The sequence below is a fragment of the Cavia porcellus genome, unplaced genomic scaffold (genome assembly GCF_034190915.1).
Source record: "Cavia porcellus strain 051 isolate PalLab524CR breed Dunkin Hartley unplaced genomic scaffold, mCavPor4.1 scaffold_13, whole genome shotgun sequence".
NCBI classification, from domain to species: Eukaryota; Metazoa; Chordata; class Mammalia; order Rodentia; family Caviidae; genus Cavia; species Cavia porcellus.
In genome coordinates this window covers 48,937,588-48,949,661 of record NW_026947496.1, presented here as the reverse complement: position 1 = coordinate 48,949,661, position 12,074 = coordinate 48,937,588, and the positions used below count along the sequence as shown (strand labels likewise).

Here is a 12,074-nt window from a genome sequence, read left to right as displayed (position 1 = left end):
CCATAGGAGATAGTATATAGAACTTTAAAATATAAAATATTTAAAAGTACATTAAATTTCATCTTGTGTATGCTACAATGATAAGCAACTGTGAACTTCACTTATAACCGTGTCATTATTTTTTCCAAAAGGCAGGAAAGACACCAACCCAACCAAGGCTTCACAGCAGGCCCACCTTGGCAACTATCTGCATGCTACAGTAACAGTTTTAGTAAAAAGCAAGAGTTGGAAAGCATCCAGACCTGGAGGATGTAGACAGGCAAATCCATGGTGAAGTAAGGGTGGAAGGTGGAGGGCTGTGGGCTGAGGGCCAGTGGCAAGACTCCTTCACCTGAGGGGTCATCCTGGGAAGGCAACCATCAATAAGGCCTTTCACATGTTTAAACACAGCACACCATCGTTTCCTCTCTTGCCCTAAGAACACCCTTTACTGTGATGCTGAGTAGAGCCAGCCCATTCACATATTTTAGCTGCAGCCCACGGACCTGAAAGTAATTGCTATCAGGAGCTGGGGCTACTTGTTCCCGTCTGACCTTATTCTCACACCCTAATCCCTGTCCAAGGATCAGAAGACTAAGTTAAATTGGCCCTAGTCTTCTGCTGTTTTTTCCCTGCTTCCCAGTTTCTCCTTTTATCAAAAAAATCTTTCCTTGTCCTGAACTCGAATGCTCCCCTTCTTCCCACCTATGAGGTGTTCATGACCTCCTTATGGGCCCCAGTTTATCACCCAGACAGAAATCTTTCCGTTGTGCCCTGGCTTACCCACAGGCCAAAGGGAAGGGATCAGAGAAGACGAAGGGGCTGCTGAAAGGGGAAGGCTGCCACACTACCCATGATCCCAAGAAGAGGGACACTATTTCACACTTAGTCTCTTCTACATGTACATCTAGCCCACGGCTGTCCATAACTCCAACAATGAGTGTCTTAGGCTGCTGCCTCTCCCCATCAGAACTATTCTTCCACTGCCTTGAGATGTAGATGTCAGGCATCGTACACTACTGTTTTAATTACACAGACAGCAAAACTGAGGTCAAAGCACTTAAGTAACTTGACCAAGACTACATACTAGCTGGCAAGGGGCAGATTAAAGATTCAAACCTGGGTTTCTCTGACCTCAGTGTGTTTTTTCATTGAGTGACCCTTTAAAAACACCTTCTAGTGCCCTCTCCAACTTGCTCATTTTCTGCCCATGGGACTAGCTTTCTTGCAGTCTTTCCACTTCAAAATTCCTGGCCTTGCCTTCTTTACTTCTGACCTGGGTTCCATTGAGACATCCAAGTCTCCACCCTTTTCACTGCCTCCCTCTACAAAATCTGGCCTGTTTAATGTTTCCTCCAGCACCCATCCTCACTGCCTACTCCCTAGTTTACCCTTTAACCTGGCAAGTCTTTCCTCTCACTTTCTTGAGCTCTATGGACCATTCACAGCCACTCTGGCCCTATTTTGTAAGTCTTGCCCAGGACTATGGACCCAGTGAATCTTGCTGGTCTCTAAACTTTCCTTCTAAGTACTGTAACCAGAGTAAGCTCAGCACTTGGCTGTTCCTTAATATCTGTGGTTACTTTTGCTTACTACAGGGTAGTTGACAGCCCCCAGTTATGTCCAATGAAGAGGTGCTTGGGTTGTGGACATACGTGAACTAGATTTGTCTGCATTTAAATCTCTTCCTTCCCTATTCTGGCCCCTTAGAAGTGAGACTGAAAGTGCAGGTGTACATGGGGCTACTGAAGGGTTTGTGCTCAGCAAGTGCCCAGGGACCAGCCTAGCCAGCTTTAAGCGTCTACTGAGGCTCACAGAGATAGCTGGGTTGAACCTTCAGGGGCTCAGTGTATTAAGAAACAATTTTTTAAAAAACGGTTCTAGTTCCTGAAGCATAGGAAGGCTACATTTACCTGTGTGCTGGAAGCAGTCATCACAGGCAGGATGTCTGGCATGGTTTAAGAAGCCCCTTCACTCACATAGTAGTATAGGGTCTGGGGCAGGGAGGGATGGGATAATGTGAGGTATCAGCAGCTTTATGGCATCACCATAGCCAGTCTCAAATGGCCTCAAAGTCTTCATCCTGCACAAGAAAGCCACAGGGGGCCCTTGGCAGGGGAGGGACAGTCATCTATACCTCAGAGAGGTGGGGGAGATGGAGCACATAGGAGAACTAGACACAGGGTAATAATGCCACAAACCTGATGCGTCAGTCCTAACATAGGTAAGAACTTGCACGGATGCAGTGAGACAGGCTGGGAAGAAGAGAGAAGCGGGGGTTATTAAGCTGCCTGAGGTGTTAAACAGAACTTGGGGCAGTTTAGAGGGAAGTACAACAGTTCATTAGAAGTTGGTAGTAGGTGTGGGCATTGTACCACCCTCCCACCCAACCTGCCCCAGACCTAACCTATAGTGTGGCTCACTGGTTCCTACCTGTAGCACTGGAATCTGGATGCACTGCATCCCAGCCACTGGAGCCAGTGCTGGCCAACCTCCGCTGGGCATGGTGAGGTTCCCACACATGCAACTGTTCTGGCTTGCATGGAAGTGAGGAGGGCTGATCCTGCCATCTTTTATTTTTCCTCGAGTAGACTCTGAGGCTCCTAAAAAACAGATAAAAACCAGCACATCCAAAATATAATCTGTTGGTCAGACTCTTCCCTCAATCAAATTACACTACAGGGAAGACAGCTTTCTGGTTAACTGTCATTGTGAAGAACCTGATAGACTAAAACTTCTTCAACAGGAATGATCCTGAGGTAAAAGGTAAATTAATAAGGGCACCAGGATTCTGATTAAAAAATTTAAAAGATATATATACATCTTCTTGCCAGACAGCCATCAGATCTATGTTGTTCATTTCTTGAGGACAGAGACCTTGCTGTGCCCCTCTTAACTCCATCAGCTGCTGGCAGGCAGGAGACACAAATTCAACCAAGTGGAATTAGCTACATGGAGCAAGAGGAAAAGAAAGAAAGCAGTCTTGCACGTTCTACTGTTGGGCAGTGCCAGCCACATCCATGCTCAATAGCGGGCATGTTGAGCCCACTGTTGGTTCCCAAATTCTTCAGATTGTTATTTTTTGTCTAGTTCCCTTTACAAAATTCATCACTTCACTGGTCTTACAAATATGTTTTTAAAAATTAGTAAGTTCAGCTGGGTGTAGTGGCATGTGCCTGTAATCTCAGTACTTGGGAGGCTGAGATAGGAGGATTATTGCACATTTGAGACCAGTCTGAGCTACAAAGTAAGCTCAAGGTCAGCCTGAACTGCATAGTGAGACTTTGTCTCAAAAAAAAAAAAAATTAAATTCAAAGCAGGAAAAAACAGTCCTAATACCTAGGAATAACCATGTGAGCATGAGAAAGCTCCTAGAGTGGGCAGAAAGCAGGCAGTCAGGAGGTTCAATGGCTGGGCTCAAATCTTGGTCCATGGTAACCTTGGCCAAGTAAAACTGTGAGCCTCCATGTCTCAACCTGTAATATGGCATAAGTAATATATGATGAAGAGATTAGACCAGTGACAAGTGAATATTAAATGCCAGGGAATTTTCAGTGTCATTACTTTGTCCACAGTCCTGTCTGGACATTTATCCATGAATGGCTGATTAAAGCTACTGTGCATGACTATTACACAAATTATTCAGAATAGAAGAATTTAATTTTGTTGCACTTAACAAAATATAAACAAATGAAATGGAAATACTAAATTTCTGAATTTTTTTCCTGGAAATTTCTAATTGAGCTAACCTTAAAAGGAAAAAGATGGAGGCTCAAGCAGGAAAATCTAGTCAGACTGGATAACTTAGTGAGCTCTTGTCATTAAAAAAAAAAAGTCAAGTCTGGTCATATAACTACATGCAAAGGCCTAGGGTTCAAACCCCAGTACTGCAAAAAAACGAACAACCCCCCCCATCCCCCCCACCCCGCAAAACAACAACAAAAACAAAACTCCAAGAGGCTTTATTCACTTAGGTTTTTTTGTTGTTCTGTTTCCATTTCAAATGGGAACAGCTGACTCTGTTATCTAAGGCGCATTTTTCTCCCAGCAGGTTTTAACTTTCTGAGCACCACTTGCTGAGAGGCGACCTGGTGTTCTCACTCCATATGCCTGCATCTCTTGCAGTGCCTTGTGTCCTGACAGCTTCCGATACTGGATGTCTGAAGCCTCCATATTCAGCAGACAAAGCCTGCTGAGTATGAAGGACTTGGTCTGACAGTGCCAGACACATGCTGCACTGATTCTCGATATACACAGCTCGGTGCTTTCTTCCCAGGTGCCTGAACGATTTATTTAAAGTACAAATACTAACAGGTTAATTTGATGGTGATGGTGATGATAAGGGTAAGAGTAAGGTTTTTTTTTTTTTTGTTTTTTGACAGAACTAGGGCCTCACCATATTCTACTGAGCCTCATCCCCAAAACCTTTTGCATTTTGAGGCAGAATCTCTCTAAGTTGTCCAGGCTGGCCTTGAACTTGTCGTTTCCCTGCCTCAGCATCTTGAGTAGTTAGTATTACAAGTGTGCAGCACTGTACCAATTGAGGTCCCATTTCTGGGGTGCACATATTCAGCTGTCCCTCCTAGGGTGATACGGATCCGTGACACGTTAAAATACAATCTTTTCACTCATCTGCTCTACATAATCTTCTGACTATTCTTTATATATCTAATTTCTCCTTTCTAATTGCTCTACTTGTTTTCATACTGCAAAGTAGGCTGTGGTTAGGTCAAGGCAAAACACGTACTACTTCTTCGACAGTGAGAAATTTCACATCCAGCTCACATACCCTGAAAAGGATCTATAGTAACCAACGCTGGGTTTCATGGGTGCCCAGTTTCAGTGACCATTTTTCCAACTTTTCAAAGGACTAGAGAGCTGACTTAGTACACAAAATGGATGCCAGAGGACAGTGCAGTGTAACTCTCACTGATATGTTAGACCTACACAGTTACTGTACTAAGGACATAATATGCAATTCTACTTACAGGGAAAAATAGTCATGTTAATAACAAAGAGCAAATTTAAAATGTGCATCATTTTTTAAAAAACAAGTGTGGGGAAATGTGTAACATGGAAATATTGGAAGTAGCTTTCTCTGAGTGGCAGAACAGCAAGGGAAAAGTACATAGGGAATCCACACTTACTTTTTCCAGAATATAAACCAACATGATCAGTCCTATCTGTGTTGAACATTCACCCTTTGTTAAATGAAGTATACACATAATCTACTACATTTGCAATTCCAGGTAAATGAAGCCACTTTAACCAGGCTGCTCAGCTTTCCTGGATTGCTATGTTATTCTTCTAGATGAACTTAAAGTCAACAGGTACTTTTTCTGTTAAGCTCTTTCAGAATTTTAAATGAACTGAATAAAATATGTAAATTAACAATTTGTGCCTTTCCAGCCAAGTATACGGCAGGCAGGCTTTACCCAGACCTTATCTGCTCCCAGCAGACTTGTCATTAATAAGCCTGAGATGTTTTATCAATGACACATATTTTTCATTATCTTCTTTATTACTCGATTATTCTACAACAAAAGCTACTAAATTTATATACATAAATATGTATTGTACAATTAGTTACCAACTGATCTTTCTTGTTACGGATTGTGTGCCTTGACTCCTATGGGTTTTCTAAGTCCAATAATCAAATCAGTAAGTAATCACCACTTCCTCCTTAGTATTATTCTCTATAAACCTTCCATGAGAGCATCAAATACTGCTGGTTTAATTGCTTTTTAATCTGATTTCAGTGGAATTGCCTCTACCAACTCCACTGAAGATGATGAGACCTGCTTACTATTAGGGAAATCTTTTGGATTAAAGTTAAGATTTTTTTGATGTTTTTAAAATCAACATCAGCCCACAAATGCTATCAACTGCCTTGTTTGGCATTTATGAAGATACTGTGCTCTCCTCTGGGCCTTCATGCTGACAGACTGCCTAACCCTAAGCCACCTGAATTCTTGGGTTAGTCTCACTCATCTGGAGTTAATATGCTAATACGGTACCTCATTTCCACACCCACTTCACTTGTGACAGGGTGGTGACAGTGAGACTCCTGTGTACCAGATGGTTGATGGACTCAGGAACAATTCTGGGGCCAGTCAGCTTTCGGTTCAGCTCCTGGTCCTGTTCCCACTAGCTAGGTATCCTTGCATCTGTGAATTTCTCCATGCTTCAGGCTCCTCATCCAGAAAATGGGGACATCAGGACCTACACCCCAGAGGTATAGTACGGGACCTACAGTGAGTAACAAACACAAGGGCCTAGAATCATGCTAGGTACACCGTTGGCTATATTATATCGTTATAGGTTTTAGTTGTTGGCTATACTGTATCACTATAAGTTTAGTAAATAGGGGTGTATTAGCCTTGTGCACTAAATTTAATAGCTTTTATCTGAAACACATTTAATGATTAGTGGTCTATGTTTTATGACTTATGAAGCAAATATTCCTGCATCTTAACATGTGCTGGCACTGTATCACTGTGGTGATGCAGGCCATTGAGCTCAGGATGGCTCATTTGTACTCTAAGGATATGTATGTTTTTCAGCAACACAGAAGAAACATCATCAAAATACAGTGGTGACTGTATCTCCCTCCCTCTCTCGCTTTCCCTCTCCCTCCTACTCTCTTTCTCTGCATGTATTTCTTTGGAAAAAAAATAAATGTTCAAATTTAAAAAACATTCAAACAAAAAATGAGACTGATGAAGTAGTACAGGGTACCCTGGAAGTTCCCAATGACAGAAGACATTGTCTTAAAAACCTGTTTACAGCTGTGGAATATATCAGAATCACTCTGGGCACTCCAGACATCCTAGGCACAGAGGTCAAAGTACACTAAGTAAACACCAAGATATCACAACAGGAAGCCACCACTAGTTACGGGTCTGAAGAAGCTGGGGAGGGGTAGTACCAACAATCTAGAAGAGGGATGATACAAGGGAGTCAGAACTACACTAGGGACCACAGGAGAAACAGCTGTTGTTACAAAACTCCAAAGTAGAAAGTGAACGAGACTATTTCACTGTATACTTCTGCCTCGTTTCTGCCAATATGATAGTCAAACTTACCGACTTAATGGTGGGGCCTAGGGCATCTCCAAGGACACAAAGTCATGTGGTCATGATTGGTATAGCCAGGCAGGCAGGGCAAATGTTATTGTTCACATGCAAGTATGAGCACAGCTAGCAGGGCAATTGAGAGGCACTGCACAAAACGGCTCAGGACTCCTAGAGTACAGTGTAGGGCAGAATGACATGAAGAGGGCTCCCTAGCAGGGACCCAAAGCAAAAATGTGAGCATGGGGTAAGGGTTCTGACTAACAGGTTACTGGTTTCAAAAGCATACACACAGCCCTGCCAGTGTTTTGCTTCAACAAAACATATATGAATATACAGAAGCAGATGTCTCATAATCTAGTTTGCAAGAATTCCTGTATGTAAGCCTAACAATTACCCTAGAATAGGTTCCATTATAGTGCCCATTTTTCAGAAGGGAACTCTGGAATCAGACACAGAACAAGCCACCTCTGCCCACTGAAGGTACAGAGCCAGACATAATCACATTCCAGCTCTGGAACTGGTACTCTGAATCAGCACAGAGTGCTCCCTGGATACATGAACTGTCTCTCCAGCTAATGTGTGTAGCAATGTTGATTCCTTTTTTACATTCAAGAAAGATGTCCTCTTTCCAATGGTTGAGAACCTACCAGTGGGGACAAGGGGTCACTGAGGGACTGTTTCATAGCAAGACAGGGGAAGACCAGAGGAGACATGCAACAAGGTGGATGTGCAGAGAGAACAAGTGTCTACCATGCAAACAAGGGGACTTAGTGATACATGCTCCCAACAGGGAAGCAAATCAAGAAACATTAAAGGTCTAAAATTAAACAGAAACAAAGAAGAAAATGATACCACAGGTCTAACAGAGACAAAGTCCTATCACTTGCTTGTGCCAGGACAGAACAGTTTCTAATTTAAGGCTCATGCCCACTGTTGTGACAGAAGTTCAGTACCACTAAGCGTTTTTCTCTGCTTCAGAATACCCCCCACCTCCCATTATGCCAGCCCTCAATAGAGATAGAAAGGAGTCTGGGCCTGGAATAAGTGATGTCCAGATCCTGCAAAGAGGGGACCAGCAGTGTAGACAGAATCACAACAGTCATCTAGGGTAAAAAGCACCCTGTAGCTAATAGAGACAAAATGAAAAAGCCCCTTTGTGGTGAAACAACACTCTGACTCTGCTTTCCTCCCTGCCTAGAGCTTTCCCTGTCACAGACCATGTCTGACACAGGTTTATACATGGAGCTCAGGGTAACAAAGCCCCTACAGCCAAAAGATGCCCCTCCAAATTGAACCCACCTGGGATGCTTCTGGATATTCAAAAGTCTACTACATAGGAGCTGTGTGAATATTACTAGAAAGAAGAGTGACAACAGTAGATTCCCAAGTTAATGGACGGTCACTATCTCCTCCTCTTACATCCTCCCTCTCAAGATGGTTCCTTTCTGTTTCTATAATGGCAGTGAAAGTTGGGAAGGAAACCTGTGACTCAGGTGCCCAAAGCTTTTGTTTTGCCTTAAGGGGAGGCAGTGCTGGGTGTGGGTGAGTAGGTGGGATAAGATGGATCTAAGCCAGGGTCTTTCATGCCAGGCAAACACTCTTATTATCAGTTATATTCTCAGCCTCCAAGATTTTATTATAAAGCTTAGATAATTATTTAATTTCAAGGCTCAATTCAACTCGGTTACTCATGAAAACATTTCATCATAGCTTATCCTGATGTCCAGAAGTTACAACTTCATTGGGGTCAAAAGACCTCCCAGTTCTACCAAGCCATGTGGGTAGGAGGCACACACTGGCTGCTTCCCATTGCCTCTTTGGGAAGGAATTGCATGTTTCTTTTTCCAAGTGAGGACACCAAAAAGCCTGAGGGTGGGCCATGCTAGGAGGAATGGCTGTTCTATTCCTCACCACTTAAATGGCAGTTTTAATATTAATATTTTAATTACAATTTATTCAAGTACAAAAATTAGAAATAGTATCAAAATATTCACAACCTTTACACTTCGAAAAAAACCACTATCTATGCATAGCTGTATTCTGCCACTTTTGTCTCCATGCAAATATATGAACAAGCATGCCTTTAACACATTCCGCTTTTCTTACAAGGACTTCACCAAAACATGTACAAAGTGTGCAGCTTTATTAAAGAACATTTAAGTTACAAATATTTGATTACAAACTATAAACAGTTCTGCACAGAACAGCAGCTGGCTCTTAGTACCTTTTACAGAAATTTGAGCATTTCTATAAGCTAATTTCTAAATACATATTTACAAAATTAAACATTACTGTTTTTGTTGTTGTTCTTGGAAACATCACCAAATAACTTCCCAGAAATGGCAGGCTATGTCCGTAGACATTCCCCATGCACCTCTGCCAGCCCTGGGTTTCTATCTACCTGGGAGGCAGATGTTTGCTCCCCCTGTCTGTTGGCTGTCTTCTGAGAGTACTTGCTCATATCCTCTCTCGCTTTTCCATGGAGGCATTCATCTTTCTCATCACCTTCAGTGTTTCTGATCTGACGCTGCTGCTTGTCAAATCTGTCAACAAGATGTGTTTGTGAGGCCTCAGCTTCTTGGGCATTCGCGATCCTTTGGGGCATGCCCAACATGAAGGGAAGAGCAGAATCTATGCCCAGCCTGCCTCTGTGATGCTGGGAAATTAACCTCTGGGTCTCAATGGCACAACTGCAGAAAACTCTAATACGGTTACTGTGGGAATCAAATGAGTCCACATGTATACAGCACAGAGAAAAATAGTAAACTGTTATTACATCTTTTTATGCTTTTCAAAAACCTGAAACTCTTTATTTCTGTAGTAAATTTTCATATTTTCCCCTCAAAAACTAGCACTCATTTGTTGATAATCTGAAGGACCAAGATGAATCTGGTTTTTGGTCTGTTTCTTATTATGATTTGCAGCTCCAGTCATGTGGCATTAATACTCTTGCCCCTTTTGAGTTGTTGTGATTATGTGACATCTCTTAACAACTACAGTACAAAGCTTCCAAGTCATTTTCTCTACATTTCCCTGAGCATTCTTGCCCACAAGTTCTTATACCTGTTCTGAAAAATCCTTGGAATTTTAAGTGAAAATGAATACTGCAGGAAGAGATAGCAGGTCTATAACAGACTTTCCCTCATATCCATCCTTCAGCAAATCCTGTGGGCTTTACCATCAAAAGAGGTCCAGCATTCCTCCCACTATTTCTGTTGGGTGATGATAAACACCTCTTAACTGCTCACCTTGCTTTCTCTTGTACCACCTAGCGCAGGTGGACTGATCCTTTTGAAAGTGTCACATCCCCTTTCCAATTATACACTGGAGTTTTTCCCTCAAACGCAGAATGAAAGTCAGAGCTGTGATAATGGCCTATGATATTGTCAACAACTGGGCCTCCTCAACTCTCTGTTCTTCCTCTAAAATGCTCCTTGGCCAAGTCCACGTTGGCAACATTGGCCTCCTGACTTTTCTCTGGATGGGTGAAGCACACTCCAGCCTTGGGAGTGTGTTCTAATCTAGCCTCCTTCCTAGATTATTTGTTCTCCTGGATCCATCCTGGTGGCTCTCCTTGGCTCCTTTCTTGTGTTACATTTCCTGCAGTGCTCCTATTTCTTCTATTTAAAACTGTAATCTTGCATACTTTCTTTCTTAGTTTTGTCATCATCACATTACTTGGTTCAGTTTTGTTCATCTGATAATTCTACCTTGCCCAATAGATTGCAGGCAAGTGTCTGTGTTGTTTACCACCTTTTCCTGATTTATGGAGGAGAGCCAATCACCTCACCACCCCCACTCCCCAGGCAATCAAATGTCTGTCAACTTCTCTGGTCCTCTTCACTTAATTCCTATTCACTTGGGAAATTTCCTCCTGTAGAGCCTGTAGTTTTTATTGCCATTGTGGATGAGAGATCTTCTTCACTGCATTTTCTAACTGGCTACTGGTACCATGGCAGAAACTCCAACTGATAAACATTAATTTTACAATGGGCCACTAAATATCTTCTAAGTTTTACTAATTTTTCATTGATTCTTTTGTGTTTTCCAAATAGTCAAATCATTTCCAAATTATTTGTACTGTCTCTATGGTATTATCTTATTTCTTTTTCTTATTTTATTTCAATAGCAAGACTCTTCAGAAGAACAATAAAGTTCCAAGGTAATACAAATAATTCCTATACAATCCCCAGGTTCACAGAAATGCCTTTGGTAATTTAAGTATAATATTGGCTGTTGGCTTTGGCTATCCTTTGTTATATATTCTGATTGTCATTAGTGCAGTTACCAATTTTTAAAAGACAATACAAAATATGAGAAATAAAGTTCTTCATTGACTTTATGAAGTAAGATTAGACAATTAACAGAATTGTCTGTCATATGAGTAAGATTAGACAATTAACAGAATTCCTAAAATCATTTGATTCTCAAACCCTGTTTAGTTGGATTAAATATGCTGTCAGATGTGACAGTGTTCTATTTAGAACATTTCCATATATTCTTATAAGACATCAGTTTGGAGCTCTGTTTTTCAGTGGTATTCTTATCAGGCTTTTCTTAGAATATTTTCATGTTCCACAGAGCTCTGGGACAGTCATTTGCTGCACATATGCCATGAAGAGAATCAGTCTGTGTACTATCTGCAAGTGTGAGACTGTTATATTAACTTCTTCCACAGTTTGATTTTAGAATAGTGAAAGTTTCTATTTTCCTAATTACGCATTTCTGTAAGAACTTATTTATTATCATACAGTTTATGATATGTATTTCTGTGTTTCCCACTGTGCAATTTACTTCGGTTTTTTCTTTCTTCTTGATCAAACTGCTAAAAAATGAAGTAGAAATTGACAGCCTGTGGGTTGTATCCACCTGGATATGTTTTATTTGGCCCACACGAAAAGAAGTTCTTTTAAATCTGTATAGGTGGTCACACACAAGCATCAAAGTCTGGATTTGACTTCTGTCAGGTGTGTTCTTTTTCATTTTGAATAATAACTAATTCCATTTAGCTTTTTATTA

At 41.5% G+C, this 12,074-nt stretch overlaps 1 protein-coding gene across 12 annotated transcripts in view; it reads right to left on the bottom strand.

Moving 5' to 3' along the window:
- Zxdc (ZXD family zinc finger C) overlaps positions 1 to 12,074 on the bottom strand; it is a 35,469-nt gene that overhangs the window by 2,527 nt on the left and 20,868 nt on the right. For 4 of the 12 annotated variants that reach the window (XM_063260200.1, XM_063260202.1, XM_063260203.1 and 1 more), the window contains one exon: positions 9,182 to 9,598. In XM_063260200.1, coding sequence (XP_063116270.1) covers positions 9,513 to 9,598 — 86 coding nt within the window. In that variant the 3' untranslated portion in view covers positions 9,182 to 9,512. Of the gene's footprint in view, positions 1 to 242; positions 345 to 2,180; positions 2,235 to 2,412; positions 2,583 to 9,181; positions 9,770 to 12,074 lie in introns of those variants that run through there. The other 8 variants (XR_010051268.1, XM_063260204.1, XM_063260206.1 and 5 more) reach the window with 4 other exon arrangements.